This window comes from Dermacentor andersoni, chromosome 7, assembly GCF_023375885.2.
Source record: "Dermacentor andersoni chromosome 7, qqDerAnde1_hic_scaffold, whole genome shotgun sequence".
Lineage (NCBI taxonomy): Eukaryota > Metazoa > Arthropoda > Arachnida > Ixodida > Ixodidae > Dermacentor > Dermacentor andersoni.
The window spans coordinates 25,336,236-25,355,880 of NC_092820.1; the positions used below are offsets into that span (position 1 = coordinate 25,336,236).

The 19,645-nt window shown below is 56.3% G+C and overlaps 1 protein-coding gene across 1 annotated transcript; it reads right to left on the reverse strand.

Annotated features, from left to right (window-relative positions):
- Positions 1-16,940: 16,940 nt before the first annotated feature.
- On the reverse strand, positions 16,941-19,393 carry LOC140219232 (uncharacterized). Its single transcript, XM_072289044.1, has one exon. The coding sequence runs from the start codon at positions 19,270-19,272 to the stop codon at positions 16,942-16,944; it is 2,331 nt and encodes a 776-aa protein (XP_072145145.1). The 5' UTR covers positions 19,273-19,393; the 3' UTR covers position 16,941.
- Between the last annotated feature and the right edge of the window lie 252 nt (positions 19,394-19,645).

A 19,645-nucleotide genomic window follows, 5' to 3' on the forward strand; every position in this document is an offset into this window, starting at 1 on the left:
GTTTTCGCACTCGCAAGGGACACCATGTTTTGACAAACAGTCATCAAACGCAACACTTTGCTCTATACAGAGGTGTACATTTCGTCAGCTAGCTTTTTCGATTGCATTCCCGCACGCAACTTCGCCACAGGATCGACGGCATTGTTGTCATGTTATAGCGAAGCTCCAGCTCGGCAGCCGCCGGCAGAAATCTATTTCCTCGCCAACTAACGCACCGAATTTGGTGCGCCTAATTGCGTGTAACAGAAAACGTTCAAATCCCGCGCCTGCAACAGCGCAATTTTCAACTGATGCCGAGCTCTTCCTCATTTCTTAAATTATTCTCAGTGATTGTGGAAAACTGTGAAATGGAAGAGAGGAAAAAAAAAAAAAAAAGAGCAGTTCAACAGTGCGCTTTAAAGCTCCGTCACGCAGCAATGGAACCGGATTTGGAAATTCTGTTAATTGCACAAGGCGATATGCATAAAGGGAACACAATTTATACGCCTCGATAAGATATACCATTCATGCGTGAGTATGACTTTTACAGTACCTTCATAGACATGAGAGGCGTTTTCGATGGGACGAAAATTTTTACACAGAACTTGCGTGAGTTGTTGTGTGCAATTCACACGATCGCGGTACCGATTTGTATTGTTGAGATATGAAACTTTGTACGTCTTAACCTGCCAGTACTCGTGCATTATGGAAGGAAAAAAAGAAACGTCACCGCACCACCACACGTTTTTCTCACATGCAACAAGCTTCGTTTACATGGCTGCATTAGTTCTCTCGTGACAACCCGTTGTTTTCTCTTGGGTGTGTTCCGATGCATTACTTGGAGTTCACCTCCGAGCTACACGCACGACCCGTATGACCTCATTGCGCACTGTGTACGCCTTGCTTCGTCCTCGGCTATTCCCTTTGCACGCACATGCCAGTGAGTTCACAGTAGCAATCCATACATAAACAAGAGAAAAGAAATAACCAAAAGTGCCGAGTTTCTTCAAAGTAAGCGGCCCGTGCATTTTCTCCGGCTGCTCCTTCCCCATTTGTTTACCTGTTGAGCCATCATCTCGCTTTGCTATACGTCAAGGCCATAGGCGCACGCATTTCCCGGCGGCTTCGTGGGAGGAATGTAAAATAATTGGCGCGAGCTTGGCTTTCATTAAACGCAACACGAATGCGAAATCCGTGCGATGGCGACGGCCGGCGCGTGTCAGTTTCTCTTACTTTCGCGTGCCAATACATGCGCCATGAGTGAGGGAGCAGCCGGTTCAAATTCGGAATCTTTCTGTACAGCAGCTTTCACATTTACGATATTCCAGGGAAGCAGCGGCAAGAGGTAGTCTTGTGCACTTTGGCGCTTCCACGCAATGACATTACGCAACCGCCTTACAGCGCATAAATACGCGTGGCACAAACTGCCAAAAGGACAAATGTTCACACGTAGGACAGGAGGCTCCCTCTGGCGGCGAAGAGTTCGACAAATACGCGATGCACCGCTCAAATCGAGCAAGCGGGCGGCCGCTCGTCTCCCGCTTGGCATGCACAAATACGTTGCTCGAAAAAGTTTGTTTTCTTTAAACGCAGCGCATGTCCAGCGCCCGCTTCCTTACCGATCTAAGTATATGGCGCGAACAAGGTCGCCCAGCATCACCTACGCGCACGCATGACGAAAGAGCGAGTCGTATACAAATAACGAGAGAAAATGAGCCTGCACTGTGCAAGCATATTTCTGTCTCAGTAAGCACACTTCACCGCTCTGCTCCAGTATTTTATTTTCCTCTTGTTTTGGGCGACTCGGGGGTGCATTGGCTTGCAAGAACCACGTTGACCTCGAACCAACAGCTTATCACCTATAGCGCGCGCATAAGAAATCCCCCTGTGCACAAGTATTACAAACAACAGCACGCCCCTCGGTGTCTACCGCGCGCACCCTCGTCCACTTGAATACAACGCAGTGAGCCCGGTTCTAGCGACAGCTACCTAGCTAATCTCCTCACCTTTCCATTCATTTGCGTCGCTCAAAAGAGTTACGCAATTGTGAATCGCACGGTGGTAGTCTACGGCCGCCCATCGCGCATGCAACAACCACAAGGCTAGACGAGGGACACGACGGCCGCTCAGCTCGTAGGCCAAGAGGACTGGCACATTATTGCTTCTCCGACGCAAACTATCGAAGCCGTGCGAATGCAGCTCAGGCTCGCTCATTTAACGCTTGCACTGGAGAGAACAAATAACTGCTGCCTGTAGAAAACTCGCTTTCAGCTGTTACACACTGGCCCGTGCCGGGCAATATTTTCCTCGTGCTTTGCTTCGTTGCATATCCACACGAGCTATTGCTGTGAAATATGGGGCCTTACTTAACTTAAGTGTGCCCGCTGACCGCCACGCTCGGCGTATGTAACCGAGTGCTGCCGCCCGGCTCATACTCTTCTCCAAGGGAGTAGAAGAAGCGAGCCACTTCAAAGCGACAAAATGCGCATCGACGAGCTTACGATTACCTTTCTTTTAATCGTCATGCCACTCTGGCTGGCTCAACAAGGGTCCAACCAAAGGCGACAACTGAGCTGCACGAACGACCGGCACGTCGCAACTAGGACACGCTGAGGGCGGGCGAAATGGCAGCAACACAACACACAGTGGCGAGCGCAAATGCAATCGAGCAGAGCTCGCCTTGCGAGGGCGAAAAACAATGCTACCACGCCTTATGAATACACGCGGTTGCGCTCGCTCACCTGACCAAGTTCACCGCGCGTGTCTCGTACGGCCGAACGCGAGATAATGGCACGCAAAAGAGGGTTAACGGAGCAGGAGATCGCAAATCCTGCGCATCACTGCCGAAGCACCAAGTGGGTAGCCCTGAAGAGGGCTGTTGGGTTCTTCAGAGGAGCTGATGCGCTGCTTGCAGACGACGTCGCGCACGCGCGCTGCTTAGCCTCCGAAACCGTAGAGGGTGCGGCCCTGACGCTTGAGGGCATACACAACGTCCATGGCGGTCACGGTCTTGCGCTTGGCGTGCTCAGTGTAGGTGACGGCGTCCCGAATCACGTTCTCGAGGAACACCTTGAGCACACCGCGTGTCTCCTCGTAGATCAGGCCAGAGATACGCTTGACACCGCCACGGCGAGCGAGGCGACGGATGGCAGGCTTGGTGATGCCTTGGATGTTGTCACGCAACACCTTACGATGACGCTTCGCGCCACCCTTGCCGAGCCCCTTGCCGCCCTTGCCACGTCCAGACATCTCGGCTGTTGCTGCTGCTTCGGAGCGAGTCAGGAAAGCGAATGCCCCGTCCTTGCGCCGCGACTGAGCGAGGAAGCCGCGCCGCAAAAAAAAGGGCGAGGAGGACGAACGCGCGCCGATTGGCTCACGGGCAGCGCGGCCTCTCTTCGCGAGTGAGTCGCTGGTTGCTGCACTGAGCCCTTCTTAGGCCACGCACTGAGTTCAAGACAAGTGGCCTCGTAACACAATCGCAGAGTTTACTTTTGTTTTTCTTATGTTGTCTCTCTTTTTGGGCATTTCACACTGCAACGTAGGCTGATGTTCAACCCGCCTCCCTTCTTATTTTGCTCAACTCGCCAAGAGAAAAACAAACGTGTCAACAATGTTATTGTGGTATGTTGCACGCACTCACTGCTCGTGTCGCGCCCCAGGAACAAGTTTATTGTGTTCTCATAATTGTGATTACTCGTTCTATTCACCGTTAGCTCGGCTACGCTTGCAAGTGCACCCTGGTCATTGCCGCAAAGCACACCGCGCGCACAACTTCAAACTCAGCCACGCCAACATCGTTCACTTGATCACTAGTCGCAAAACAGGGCGCGCTCATGCTCCGTTCGCCTCAGGCGTTTCAAATTTCGCACGCAGGCACCGCTGACTGGTGCCCACACGACCGTCAAATTTCGTCGCGATAGCTTACGTAGCCTCGTAGATAGCGTCAGCGAAATCAGCCTAAGACGCGCGCGCGAGCCAAATTCAGCATTCTAGGGGACGGAAGAGAGCGAGGGCACTACTGGCGGCGCTCCGACCTCCTCCCTCTCCCATCGCCCCCAGCCCGTACGAAGGCAGCTACGCAGGACGCGCGCGAAACCGCTATGCAGCATGCGGAGAGCCGCGCGCATCTCTTCTTTTTCCACGTCAAATTACTACTACATTTGTAATAACAGCGTAAAATTTCCCTTACGCGCTGCTGCTGCTTCGTGAACGTGCTAACGCATTTCCGCTCGCCAGCCACTGCTACAGCGATGCGGCGCTGACAGCACGCGGCTCTAAATTTCAGTCCGGAGCACTGCTCTATACGTGCGGGCGGCCGCCGAGTGGGCATTCTAGCACACGCAGCGACCGACGACATTAGTTCTAGCAGCCATAGAGGCACACCTCGGGACCCGTAAATGCGCGTCGACCGAAAAAAGAAGAAATAAAATGTGAAAAAAACAAGGGGGGGAATGAGGGCTGCCTGCTTTTAGAGCTTACGCTACATCAGAATTACGTAAATGTGCAACAACGACCGCCTCATCAGCCTAGGTGTGCGAAACACGCGCCGTGGTAATTAGTGCAGGCGAACGTGGCCGCTCACGCGCCCTATACTTGCTTTGTTTGTGTTGTGCTGAGCGCATGGCGTTCTGTGCGTTTCTGCTACAAAACTTTTAGCACACACGCGCTGTCGCAATGAGCAATGAGAACGCGTTGTCCGACAGCGCGCGTCGGGTTTTTTTTTTTTTTTTGTCCCTAAACGAGGAAGCGTCGAACAGAGGGAACGGACGGAATTGTCGAGATTCTCACTACATCCCAATGCCAATGCAGACACTTTGGGTGGCTCTGAGAAGAGCCGTTGGGTGTGGGCTGGGCGGACGAGCGCTCGGTCGCCTACTTGGAGCTGGTGTACTTGGTGACGGCTTTGGTGCCCTCGGACACGGCGTGTTTGGCCAGCTCGCCGGGCAACAGCAGACGCACGGCAGTCTGGATCTCCCGGCTCGTGATGGTCGAGCGCTTGTTGTAGTGAGCCAGACGGGACGACTCCGCGGCGATGCGCTCGAAGATGTCGTTCACGAAGCTGTTCATGATAGACATGGCCTTGCTGGAGACTCCAGTGTCCGGGTGCACCTGCTTCAGCACCTTGTAGATATAGATGGAGAAGCTCTCCTTCCTGCGGCGCTTCTTCTTCTTCTTGTCGGTGGCGCGCACGTTCTTCTGCGCCTTGCCGGCCTTCTTCACGGCCTTACCGCTGGGCTGGGGAGGCATCGCAACGTTGTCAGTAGCCGAGCAAACGAGATCGGAATACGCGCGACCGGTCGCGCGCGCCGCGTTTTTATCGCGGGAGGGTGGTGTTCAAGCGACCTCGCATATCCGCGCGTGCCATTGGTCCGCGCGGCTTCTCTCCCTTTCCCTCGTGCTCGCTCGCGCTTTCCTTTGGGACCGGCGGCGGCGACAGCGGCGAAGGCACTACGAGCACGGCTCAAATCGCTCACAGATCGCGACTGCGTAAGTCGTGCTTTTTCTCTGTCCGTCTCGCCATGCTGCTTGCTGCGGTGGTGGTGTGATCGGTGCGGTGGTGGCGTGATTTGTGCGTTCGAGCTTCGGTGCTGCGGATCCCCTCCACGTGGGCCCCTCTCGGAATGGTTGGATAGGTGTAAGGTGCGGATTCTTCTAGACTCCAACCCGCTGTTCATCGATTTGGTGAGGTGTTCCGGTGGCTTTTTTTGTCCTTGGTTTTTTCCAGTCTTTAGCTGAGGGTTTCTAGCTTCCTACCTTGCGTAGTGTTAGCTTAAACTTCGGCTAGGGACGGGCGCCACGTGGTTTTCACCGCGATGGTGGCCCCTTCGCGGCTTCGGCCGCTCACGTTTTTCGGGCGAGTTCCAAAAGGCGCGTCCAATGTAGATGTCTGTAAGGCGCTCGTAAAGCGCTTTTCTTTGAATGACCTTAAGGCAGTACAGGACTTTGGTGCAGGCAGGTTTGAGATAACGTTTAAGACAAAGGCCGCGGTTGATCGCTTCTCAGCTGATCCCGCATTGCAGGTTCGTGATGTGGAAGTTCGATTTGAGTATAGAGGTGTGCGGGTGAAGTTGGTTAGGGTGTTTGGCTACCCCGCGGATCTTCCGGACCAAGCTCTTGTTTCCGAGCTAGAGGTCTTCGGAAAGGTCCACGGGATCTCCGAAGAATGCGTGCCCGGGTTCCCTGCCGTTGGCACGGGAAACCGGCGCATTCGGATAGAGATGGCGCGGCCCGTTCCTAACCTTCTTCGGGTAGGTGAGCGCGTCGTTCAGTGTGAGTACGAGGGTGTAGTTAGGTTGTGTCGTAGGTGTAACCTGGCAGGACACCACGCCGCCGCGTGTGACACACCTAAGTGCGCGCGCTGCGAGCAGTTCGGCCACGCGTCATGCGACGCGGCGTGCGTACGATGCGGTGGTGACCATGCGGTTTCGGCGTGTAGTGTCCGCACCTACTCGTCAGTGACCGCGAGGCCTGAGCAGCAGGTACCTGCCGTTGAGGAAGCGGTTGCTTCGCCGGTAGCTGATATGGTCTCTGCCTTGAATGAAGGAGATAGCCAGGCCTCCTCGAGCGTGGTCGAAGCTGCCGAGTGCGGCGGCGATTCCGTGGACGCCACCGCGGTCGCTTCCCCGTCTGCCACGGCAACGTGCGATGGGGGAGCGGGCGAGGAGGTTGAAGCGGGCATCGCTGCTGCCTCCGTGGCTGGTACGCCTGTCGCTACAGCGGCCGCTACCCCTGGCGCGTTGGAACCGCTGACTGGCACGACTGGCACTGTTAGCCGGTCGGGCCATAAGCGTAAGAGCCGGCGCGCTCACCGCGCTGGCTCCACTGCCAGGGCGGCGGCCGCGGAGCGTGCGTCGAGCTCGGACGAAGGTGGCTCCCAGGGCTCGGAGACTGGCCCTCCAGAACTTAAGCGCAGTGCCGTAGAGACATCCGACTCTGATACTGACGTTCAATCGGACACGGAGAGTTCCCCTCCTTGTCCGCATTGCAAATTGACTCGGTGCGATTGCTCTGAGATGTCAGACAGGTACTATGAGTCTACTGATGAGGGGTCTCCAATCTCGGAGACTCTCTCATAGGTAGTCTTTGCTTATTTGTCTTTAGCGGCTAGTATTCCCTAATACTAGCCTGCTCTTTATTTATTTTCCTAGTTTTTCGTCCTCCTTTGTTTTTACTAGCTTTTAGCTAAATTCCTTCCCCTTTGAAATGGCTCCTTCTCTCACTATAGCTACCTTTAATTGTCGTGGTTTGTCGCGCGCTTCTAAGCAGTTAGAGGTTATAAATTTGGCTAAATCCAAAAAGGTAGATGTTCTCGTACTTCAGGAAACTTACGTTCATAGGCTAGGCCAGATCAGCCACTTCGACCGGATTTTTCGCACTCGGTCTTACTGGAGTTATGGCGCGTCGGGCAGCCGAGGTACGGCCATCGTTTTGATGCCGAATTTCGACGGCCTTGTTATTCGCCATGCCAGGGATTCCGAGGGCCGCGTCTTGTCGGTGGATCTTGATTGTGGCATTCGAATTGTTAATGTTTATGCTCCAACCCGGGCTAGAGAACAGAGAGAGTTTTTCGATACGTTAGAACCCTATTTGGTCGGTCCCTCTCGACTAGTTTTAGTAGGCGACTTCAACTGTGTGTTAGAACTAGTTGACCGCCTCTCACGTAGAGGGACTCCATTACGTAAAGATAAGCGTGCAATTGCTACACTGCGACAGCTCGTCGATGGGCTGGGACTGGTCGATGCTTGGCGCCTACTCCGCTCTGGACAGTCAGGAATGACATGGACAGGGAGAGGTGGGCAGAGCCGCATCGATCGTTTTTACATCTCATCGTCACTGGCTCCCAGTGTGCATTCCTCGTGGTTAACTCCTTCTGCTCTTAGCGACCACTGCTTCCTAATTCTGCGGTTTGCCGACTCTAGCTTAGTACCAAAGGCAAAGAGACCGTGGCGCTTAAATCCACGTCTCCTAAAAGATAGGCAGGCAACCGCAGAGGTATCATCCATACTATTTCGATCGCTTCATAACACAGCGAATCTTAGTGGTACGGAATGGGATGACGTGAAGGTCAGGGTGCGTGAGTGCTTCAGGTCTTGGGGCAAGCGTCGAGCGCGCGAGGAGCGTGAGGAGATAAAAATCGTCTCCGACGCGATCCTCCTGCTCTCGAGGCCACTGTCCGGCGGGCCTGGAGTTGCTCCGGCACTGGCCTCACTCCGAAAGGAACTTCGGATTCTCCTGCAGCGACGCTGGGATGGCTTGAGGGCCACAACCCGAGCAGAACTGTGGGAAATGGAAGCGTGGTGCAGCAGAAACGTCCTACGTAAACATCTTTCAAGGAAGAGCACAACTCTCTCTTCCCTAATAGATCCAAGCGATAATAGCATAGTCGACTCACCAGATGGAGTTCTCGCACTGGCGAGGCAGTTTTACATGTCCTTGTATGCTGAACCAGTTGCCTCTCCAGCTGTTTTTCCGTTTGCTCTACCAGCTGAGCCGCCACAAGTGTGCGACTCAGCCATAGATGAGGACGAGTTATTTTCCGCCTTGAAGTCTATGAAGCGTAATCGCAGTCCAGGATCCGATGGTCTTACAGTCGAGTTTTATGTTAAATTTTGGACACTGTTAGGGAAGCCGTTCACATCACTGGTGAACCGGCTACTCAGTGAAGGGACCTTGTCAGCGTCTCAACGAGAGGGGCTAATCACTCTCCTTTGTAAGGACGAGTCGAGGAGCACCGATCTGCGAGCATGGCGTCCAATCACGCTTCTGAACTGCGATTACAAGCTCATAGCAAAGTGCCTGTGCACGCGACTCACGCCAGTACTCAGCACTGTTTTGGGTCCGTACCAGGCATGTAGTGTCCAGGGGCGCTCTTGTCAGCTTCACGGTTTAGCAGTGAGGGACCTTCTCCTGTGGGCAAACACCAGGAAACTTCCAGGTATTCTTTGCTCCTTTGATCAGGAGAAGGCTTTCGACATCATTAGCCATAGGTACCTTTTCCGTGTTTTGGAAGAGGCTGGTTTTAGTGTGGGTTTTCGGCAGATGGTCCAAGCTTTGTATTCTCGACCGACTTCTGCTGTTGTCATACGGGACCGCGTCTCGGAGGCGTTCATTGTGGGGCGTGGTGTACGGCAGGGGGACCCCCTCTCACCTGCCCTCTACGTACTCGCTTTTGAACCGCTTCTGCAGAGGTTGTCCTGTGACAGCAGAATTGGCAGGTTCCTACTCCCACCAGGTTCCCCTCCGGTTGCACTATTTGCCTACGCGGATGACTTGTCCATTGTCGTCCCTGACGAAGCATCAGCTTGCGGCGTCTTGGAGGTCATGGGCAGTTACTGCAGGGCGAGTGGTGCAAGGTTGAATAGGTCGAAAAGTGCAGCCATGTACTTGAACTCCACTCCGTCCAGTCCGCAGCCCGTTCATGGTCTCCCCGTGAAAACGCGGCTGCGCATTCTAGGCTTCCAATTCGAACCAGATGGTCTGTCTCCTGAAAACTGGCAACAGGCTAAGGAGAAGCTTGAAACCAGAATTCAGCAGTTCAGCGCGTTGTCATGCCCATTGACTGCTCGAGCGACAATCCTGCGCTCACTTCTGTTTTCGTTCCTGACGTATGTGGCGTGTGTGTCTCCTGTTCCGACCCGAACCAAGCATATCTTGGAGAGGGTCCTCTTTCGCTTCCTTTGGAAGGGTACAAATGGTTGTGTAGCTAGGCGGGTGCTCAAGCTGCCCAGGGATAAGGGAGGACTCGGAATTCCCGACCTGGGCATCGTGGCTACCGCACTACACGTCAGATGGACCCAGGTCGCTCTTAACTCGGATATGCTCCTGACTCGAAGCTTTACCTCGTTTTTCCTTAGCACCCGACTCCGCTTGTTTTCGCAGAGCACTTTTTCGCACTGCGTTCCTCGTTCAGGTACCCCGTCCACCATTTATGCGGCGGCTGCCAACTCTTTGGTAAGCCTCCGCAAGGTTCGCCCCGACATCGACGTAGTTTCAACTCCACTCCAAGAATTAGTAGACATCCTTACCCCAGGCCTCCCTCCACACTGCCAAATGTATGACCTGTCCATTCACAGGCCAAACTGGAAGCTCATCACGGCTAGCTTCCTCGACGCTAGGCGAGCCACCTTTATGTATCGCCTGGCGCGAGGGTGCCTGCCGTTGGGCTACAGGCCCTTCACTGCCGTCCCGGTTAGTGGAGTGTGCCCGTTCTGTGGCGCTCGTGAGGACACGGTTCATGCCTTTACGCAGTGTTTGCTTCCTGCAGCTCTTCTCTGTAGGATCGCTAGTCTTTTTAATCTCCCAGGCATTCCTTATCAGACAGTCCGATTTTTGCACCCTTTGCCTAATCAGGCGGTCAACCAGTTCGTGCTTCTCCTCGCTGAGTGCTCCTACCAAGTGTGGTTGGCACGACGCGATGCAGTTTTCGGGGGGAGGGCGCCGGGCCTTCACGAAGTGCTTGCGAAAGCACGGAAGGAGGTCTGGTTCCATCTCACCCGGGAGCGGCACCGCTTGGGCGAGAAGAAGTTTCTCGAAGTGTGGGCCCGTCCTGCGGTGATTTTTGATGAGTCAGGCGGAAAGCTTTCCATTAAGTTATGATGCATGCTCCTAAGGTCGCTCGACTCGGCCGTGTGCGCCAGTCGATCCACGGGGTTTTGTCTGGTTCAGCGGAACCCAGAGCTAGAACCGGTGGTGGCGCACCCTTGGTTGGTCGCGCTGCTCCGCGGACGGCTTTGGTACTCTGCATGGTTGTATGCCTTGGGCTTTTTTGCGCCGAGGCAGTCCGAGGGTCATTCAGGCTTAAGTCCTGTAAGACCGACATGGCTGTTTGTGTGTTGTGTGCGGTAGCTCTGTGTTGCTGCACCACAACAGCCCCCTTGTCCGGGAAGGACCGTTGGCCCGAACCAAGTCCCCCCACCCAGTCAGCCCGGGTTGTGGGGGAGTACCGGGGTCAATGTATCGGATGATGATGGGTTGATGAGATCTGTACGCTCATGGACGCGGTGCCTTCAAAGGTGCCAAGTCCTCCTCCCATCTGACAACGGTACGCATCAGCAGCACCAGCATGTCCGGACGCGGCAAAGGCGGCAAGGCGAAGGGCAAGAGCAAGACGCGTTCCAGCCGCGCGGGTCTCCAGTTCCCCGTGGGCCGTATCCACCGTCTCCTGCGCAAGGGAAACTACGCCGAGCGCGTCGGAGCGGGCGCTCCCGTCTACCTCGCGGCCGTCCTCGAGTACCTGGCTGCCGAAGTGCTCGAGCTCGCTGGCAACGCGGCTCGTGACAACAAGAAGACCAGGATCATCCCCCGCCACCTGCAGCTCGCCATCCGCAACGACGAGGAGCTGAACAAGCTGCTCTCCGGCGTGACGATCGCGCAGGGCGGCGTCTTGCCCAACATCCAAGCTGTGCTTCTCCCAAAGAAGACCGAGAAGAAGGCGTAAGCGAGCAGCTCCCAGCCGCCGGACTACAGTCGCGCTCGTCGCACAACCCAACGGTCCTTGTCAGGACCACCGAAATGCGTGTGACGGCAGGGTTTTGCTTGGCAATCCCGTTCTCCGCGCCCGTTTCCCTCTGTTTGAATTAGCGCAACCGTGCCTGTTGAACTGACGCTGCTGCTAGCTAGCTGGCATGTCAGTGCACGAATGTAGATAGAAAGCGAGCTTCAGGGTGTCTGGGGGCGCACAGGGACGAGCCTCACTGCAAATAGCGTACGATTCGCGTAGTGGAATGTGATAGGCGATCGGGCCCTTAAAAACAAACAACAAAAAATGGCCCATATCCGCAACCAGCATGCACTTATGAGCCAGGCAGGTATGCATGAGGAACGTGAACAAACGCATGCATGGCATACCAATACACAAAAGCTTGCACGCAACATCGGCCGCATTAATTTCGTCTTCGTGCGCGGCTTCTTCGCATGAATGCGCGAACCGTTTTGCAACGAACGCGCATTTTGTTTCTTTTTTTTTTTTTCCTCTCTCTCGTCTTGCTCGAGCGCGCGCAATACTTACCATATGCATCCCAAACGAGGCACCACCTCGCACCGGCAGCTCACCACAGACACACACACACACAAATTATTGATAATAAAAAATAACAACAAAACAGACAGACCGAGAGGTTACGGTTGGAGTACGTGGTCTCGCGTGCTCCCGTGGCCGAAGCAAACATGTAGGTGGTCCTGAGAAGGACCGTTTTGTGTTGCTTGCCTGACCGAGGCTGCGGCGCAGACAGCGGCCGAACCGAACTTAGGCGCGCTCGCCACGGATGCGCCGGGCCAGCTGGATGTCCTTCGGCATGATGGTAACGCGCTTGGCGTGGATGGCGCACAGGTTGGTGTCCTCGAAGAGACCGACCAGGTAGGCCTCGCTGGCCTCCTGAAGGGCCATCACAGCCGAACTCTGGAATCGGAGGTCGGTCTTGAAATCCTGAGCGATTTCCCTCACCAAGCGCTGGAACGGCAGCTTGCGGATGAGAAGTTCGGTCGACTTCTGGTAGCGGCGAATTTCACGAAGGGCCACGGTCCCAGGCCTGTACCGATGCGGTTTCTTAACCCCACCTGTGGCAGGTGCACTCTTGCGAGCAGCCTTGGTAGCAAGCTGCTTACGCGGAGCCTTCCCACCGGTGCTCTTACGGGCGGTTTGCTTGGTCCTGGCCATGGCGAACGGAGCGAGCGTCCGAAGTCGTCGACTGCCGGAGTGAAAATGACCCCTGCGCCGCGCGCGCCGTGCTTCGCCGCACTACTCTTCTCCTCTCCAACTCACCCGCCGATTGGCCAGCGCCAGCGCAGCCGTCTCGGGCGGTGCGGCGCACGCCGCCGCCGCCGTTCGCCAGGATGCTGGAGGAGGCACGTTTTCGCGCGGGCGCCTTGTTCGCGGCTAAGGAAAGCACATTCGCAGGCGGTTTAATTGAGTTTAAACACGACAGCATGCTGCGCTGTTCTCTTTCGTTTCAGCCAACACCACAATCTCGCTTATACCGCCGCGCGTCGTGAATTGCCAGTGCCGAGTGTGAGACCACACCACTAATCTCGACAGTGGTTAGCGCTCCACGCCCAACGCCATGGGAGCTGTTATCGCGATCTGCGCGCGACGGAGATGGGTGGCATGTTTAGGCTACATTATTGCTTGTTCACTGCATTGCTTTGATCATGCTGCTGCTCGTTTCACGAACTACAAGTGCGCGCCACGGTGCCTTCTCGAGGGGCAACTACACCGTGTTGTGGCCGCACTCGGCAGCAAACCCTCTCGCATTCGCATATGCAGACATGCCAGTACCACACTTTCCCGTCCACGCATTGAAGAACGCGAGGCCCGCATGCGCATCGCAAGATTAACGACAAACTTACGTATGGTCTACCAGCACCACTTCAGACTTCCGCTCTAAGAGCGAATTTGGAATACAATATTGACAGGTGTTGAACGCGCGCGTTAGGAGACACGTTAGGAGCATCAACCAACGCTTCGCAGGCGCGATCCCAGGCACGGCTTCCGCGTGCCACGTATTCGGTACACAGTTTTCGCACTCGCAAGGGACACCATGTTTTGACAAACAGTCATCAAACGCAACACTTTGCTCTATACAGAGGTGTACATTTCGTCAGCTAGCTTTTTCGATTGCATTGCCGCACGCAACTTCGCCACAGGATCGACGGCGTTGTTGTCATGTTATAGCGAAGCTCCAGCTCGGCAGCCGCCGGCAGAAATCTATTTCCTCGCCAACTAACGCACCGAATTTGGTGCGCCTAATTGCGTGTAACAGAAAACGTTCAAATCCCGCGCCTGCAACAGCGCAATTTTCAACTGATGCCTCATTTCTTAAATTATTCTCAGTGATTGTGGAAAACTGTGAAATGGAAGAGAGGAAAAAAAAAAAAAAGAGCAGTTCAACAGTGCGCTTTAAAGCTCCGTCACGCAGCAATGGAACCGGATTTGGAAATTCTGTTAATTGCACAAGGCGATATGTATAAAGGGAACACAATTTATACGCCTCGATAAGATATACCATTCATGCGTGAGTATGACTTTTACAGTACCTTCATAGACATGAGAGGCGTTTTCGATGGGACGAAAATTTTTACACAGAACTTGCGTGAGTTGTTGTGTGCAATTCACACGATCGCGGTACCGATTTGTATTGTTGAGATATGAAACTTTGTACGTCTTAACCTGCCAGTACTCGTGCATTATGGAAGGAAAAAAAGAAACGTCACCGCACCACCACACGTTTTTCTCACATGCAACAAGCTTCGTTTACATGGCTGCATTAGTTCTCTCGTGACAACCCGTTGTTTTCTCTTGGGTGTGTTCCGATGCATTACTTGGAGTTCACCTCCGAGCTACACGCACGACCCGTATGACCTCATTGCGCACTGTGTACGCCTTGCTTCGTCCTCGGCTATTCCCTTTGCACGCACATGCCAGTGAGTTCACAGTAGCAATCCATACATAAACAAGAGAAAAGAAATAACCAAAAGTGCCGAGTTTCTTCAAAGTAAGCGGCCCGTGCATTTTCTCCGGCTGCTCCTTCCCCATTTGTTTACCTGTTGAGCCATCATCTCGCTTTGCTATACGTCAAGGCCATAGGCGCACGCATTTCCCGGCGGCTTCGTGGGAGGAATGTAAAATAATTGGCGCGAGCTTGGCTTTCATTAAACGCAACACGAATGCGAAATCCGTGCGATGGCGACGGCCGGCGCGTGTCAGTTTCTCTTACTTTCGCGTGCCAATACATGGGCCATGAGTGAGGGAGCAGCCGGTTCAAATTCGGAATCTTTCTGTACAGCAGCTTTCACATTTACGATATTCCAAGGAAGCAGCGGCAAGAGGTAGTCTTGTGCACTTTGGCGCTTCCACGCAATGACATTACGCAACCGCCTTACAGCGCATAAATACGCGTGGCACAAACTGCCAAAAGGACAAATGTTCACACGTAGGACAGGAGGCTCCCTCTGGCGGCGAAGAGTTCGACAAATACGCGATGCACCGCTCAAATCGACCAAGCGGGCGGCCGCTCGTCTCCCGCTTGGCATGCACAAATACGTTGCTCGAAAAAGTTTGTTTTCTTTAAACGCAGCGCATGTCCAGCGCCCGCTTCCTTACCGATCTAAGTATATGGCGCGAACAAGGTCGCCCAGCATCACCTACGCGCACGCATGACGAAAGAGCGAGTCGTATACAAATAACGAGAGAAAATGAGCCTGCACTGTGCAAGCATATTTCTGTCTCAGTAAGCACACTTCACCGCTCTGCTCCAGTATTTTATTTTCCTCTTGTTTTGGGCGACTCGGGGGTGCATTGGCTTGCAAGAACCACGTTGACCTCGAACCAACAGCTTATCACCTATAGCGCGCGCATAAGAAATCCCCCTGTGCACAAGTATTACAAACAACAGCACGCCCCTCGGTGTCTACCGCGCGCACCCTCGTCCACTTGAATACAACGCAGTGAGCCCGGTTCTAGCGACAGCTACCTAGCTAATCTCCTCACCTTTCCATTCATTTGCGTCGCTCAAAAGAGTTACGCAATTGTGAATCGTACGGTGGTAGTCTACGGCCGCCCATCGCGCATGCAACAACCACAAGGCTAGACGAGGGACACGACGGCCGCTCAGCTCGTAGGCCAAGAGGACTGGCACATTATTGCTTCTCCGACGCAAACCATCGAAGCCGTGCGAATGCAGCTCAGGCTCGCTCATTTAACGCTTGCACTGGAGAGAACAAATAACTGCTGTCTGTAGAAAACTCGCTTTCAGCTGTTACACACTGGCCCGTGCCGGGCAATATTTTCCTCGTGCTTTGCTTCGTTGCATATCCACACGAGCTATTGCTGTGAAATATGGGGCCTTACTTAACTTAAGTGTGCCCGCTGACCGCCACGCTCGGCGTATGTAACCGAGTGCTGCCGCCCGGCTCATACTCTTCTCCAAGGGAGTAGAAGAAGCGAGCCACTTCAAAGCGACAAAATGCGCATCGACGAGCTTACGATTACCTTTCTTTTAATCGTCATGCCACTCTGGCTGGCTCAACAAGGGTCCAACCAAAGGCGACAACTGAGCTGCACGAACGACCGGCACGTCGCAACTAGGACACGCTGAGGGCGGGCGAAATGGCAGCAACACAACACACAGTGGCGAGCGCAAATGCAATCGAGCAGAGCTCGCCTTGCGAGGGCGAAAAACAATGCTACCACGCCTTATGAATACACGCGGTTGCGCTCGCTCACCTGACCAAGTTCACCGCGCGTGTCTCGTACGGCCGAACGCGAGATAATGGCACGCAAAAGAGGGTTAACGGAGCAGGAGATCGCAAATCCTGCGCATCACTGCCGAAGCACCAAGTGGGTAGCCCTGAAGAGGGCTGTTGGGTTCTTCAGAGGAGCTGATGCGCTGCTTGCAGACGACGTCGCGCACGCGCGCTGCTTAGCCTCCGAAACCGTAGAGGGTGCGGCCCTGACGCTTGAGGGCATACACAACGTCCATGGCGGTCACGGTCTTGCGCTTGGCGTGCTCAGTGTAGGTGACGGCGTCCCGAATCACGTTCTCGAGGAACACCTTGAGCACACCGCGTGTCTCCTCGTAGATCAGGCCAGAGATACGCTTGACACCGCCACGGCGAGCGAGGCGACGGATGGCAGGCTTGGTGATGCCTTGGATGTTGTCACGCAACACCTTACGATGACGCTTCGCGCCACCCTTGCCGAGCCCCTTGCCGCCCTTGCCACGTCCAGACATCTCGGCTGTTGCTGCTGCTTCGGAGCGAGTCAGGAAAGCGAATGCCCCGTCCTTGCGCCGCGACTGAGGAAGGTGATTCTTGGTTGGGGAAGGAAGAATGGGGTTTAAGCGCAGCGCAGTAACTGTCTCTCAGCAGAGGACACCTCAACCGCGCTGCGCAAGGGGAGTAGGGAAGGAAAGAGGAAGTGGAAAGAGCACCGAAGCAGCAGCAACGCGCCAAGGAGGTACGGAAGTGTTAGAGGCGGTCGGCGAGGCCGACGGCCTCGGCGAAAGTCAGGAGAGCGCGTAGTAGCGTCCTGTGTCGCGAGGGGCAGCCCGAGGGGTGCAGGACAGCGTTCACAGTGTCACACGTCAGTCCGTGCCCACGGTAAACACGGGCGAGAGAAGCGCGCGCAATCGAAAAGTTGGGGCACTCACATATCAAATGCTGCAGTGTCTCGATCGCGCCGCAGTCGCCGCATAGGGGAGAGGGGGCTCCGCGCAGCCGATGCCGCCGCTCGGCGGGCCACACAGAACCGGTCCTGAGGGCGAGAAGGAAGGCGCGCTCGCGCCTAGTGAATTCAGTCTGCGGGAGATGGCGCGGCGGTCGCCCCTCTGCAACTCGGTCGTCGGGATGGCGAAGCACCAGCTCCCGTCTGAAGAGGAGGCGCGCTGTGTCGAGTGAGCTCACCCGAGCTGTGAGCGCGGTGGATGGGTTGTGCGCGCGTCTGGCCAGCTGGTCCGCCGTCTCGTTCCCCGCGACGCCGACGTGCGATGGTATCCACTGCAGGCGTAGGTCGCAGCTCGACTGAAGTGCGTGCAGACGGCAGGCGAGGCGCTGTGCAAGGGGCGGCCCGCGCTCGTCTAGTAGCAGCTGCTGCAGCGCGGCCCTCGAGTCGCAGAGAATCGCCGCGCTGGTGATGTGCGGCGACTCCTCGAGGATGTCCGCAGCAAGGTGCAGTCCTGCGAGCTCCGCCGTGGTGGAGGAGGCGCGGTAGGAGAGCCGGCACTGCCTAGAGAGGCCAAGGTCCGGAGCAACACAGGCGGCAGCCGCCGAGCCGTCGACGAGGACGGAGCCATCAGCATACAGATGCGTCCTCCCTCCCAGGTCGTCCTCGATCCTGGCAGCAGCCTCCTGCTGTACGGCGCAGAGAGGCGTGCGATGTTTGGAGCGGACGCCTGGGAGGTCGAGACGCACGTGAAGTGGTGCGCGCTGATGAGGCGGTGGCCAGGACGGCGGTACGGGCGGTGTGTCAACCACGAGGCTGTCAAACAGCTCGCACACTGTTCCCACACGAGACTGGCGTAGGGAACGGAGTAGGAACAGGATGGGGCCGGCGTCTGGGGCACGGGAGAGGCGCTCGAGGTGGCCGAGAGCACGCAGGTCAGCCGTCAGGGAGACAGGCCACGCACCAGTCTCGGCGAGCGTCTCCGCGATCCGCGACGAGCGAGGGAGACCGTGGCACATTCGCAGCACTCGACGATGGTCACCGTCAATGAGTTTCCACAGCCGGGCACTGACACGGCACAGGGGCAGCGCGTACAACACTTTGGGGAGCGCTACCGCTGAGTAGAGCGCCGCCGCGAACGACGAGGGGCAGCCGTCTCCGCGGGCGAGAAGGGCGCGCACCGCACTCTCCACTCGGCGCATCTCCGCTCGTAGCCGGCTCACGGCGGCGAGCCACGAGAGGCGGCTGTCGATCGTGAGCCCCAGGTACCGCACTGTCAGGCGCCAGGGCAGGGGCACTCCGTCGACGAGTATGCAGCCGGTGTGCCGGCGAACACTCCGGGGGTGGATGAGGATGGCCTCGGACTTCGTCGACGACAGCCGCAATCCGATGGCGCGCAGAAAGTTCGCGACGATGTCAAGCGCCGCCTGAAGCTGGTTGCGCATCGCGGCCGTCGATGAGGGCGGCCCGCGCACGAAGAGCGCGATGTCGTCCGCGTAGAGCACAGCGCGCACAGGGAAGCGGCCCGTTTTGGGAATGCACTCGATGATGGGCGCGAGTGCAAGGTTGAACAGAAACGGGCTCAACACGCTTCCCTGTGGCACACCGCAGCTCACAGGGCGGGGCGAGCCGACCGTCCCCCCGACACGGACAGCAGCTGTTCTGCCAGCAAGGAAGGCCTCGATGTACGCGAGCAGCCTGCCCTCCACGCCGAGAGCCCGCACGGACGAGAGGATGGTGTCGTGAGGCAGGCAGTCGAACGCACTCTGGATGTCGAGGAGCAGCAAGAAGGCGGCCTGCCTCTGCAGCCTGGCTTGCTCGAGGGTGCCGACGACGACAGCAATACAGTCCGCCGTGGAGCGGTGAGCGCGGAAGCCGCACTGCTCGGGAGGCAGAGCACCGCGGGCATCCGCAATCCACTGCAGGCGAGACAGAGCCATCGCCTCCATCGTCTTCCCTGGTATAGACGTGAGGGAGATGGGCCGGTATGAGGCAGGGCTATGAGGTGGCTTGCCACGTTTCAGCACCGGGACCACAACTGCATGGCGCCACGAATCCGGGAGGGAGCCACTGTGCAGGACGTCGTTGTACGCGTCGAGCAGGAGGCGGCGTTGCGGCTCGTCCAGGTTCCGCAACATCTGCCGCGTGATCCCGTCCGCCCCAGGCGCGCTGCGGCACCGCCGGCCGCGCGATAGGGCTCGCTGCAGCTCGTGATGAGCGAAGTCACTCTCGCACAGGCTTGTTATTGCCTCCGCGTGGTTTGAGTGAGCTTCGCCCCGCACGAACACCGCAGCGTACAGCGCCCGCAACACAACCGTGGGCGCACTGGAAGCCGGCGCGGAGGCAGCAAAAACGTCCGCCAGAATCTCGGCGAGCTCCAGCTCGCTGATCCCTCGCGCAATGGCAATGGCCTGCACGGGGAACCGCGGTGTCTTCGGGTTCAGCAGGGCACGGAGGACCCGCCATCCACGGCGCTCGTTGCTCGGCTCAGCGAGTGATGAGCAGAGGCGG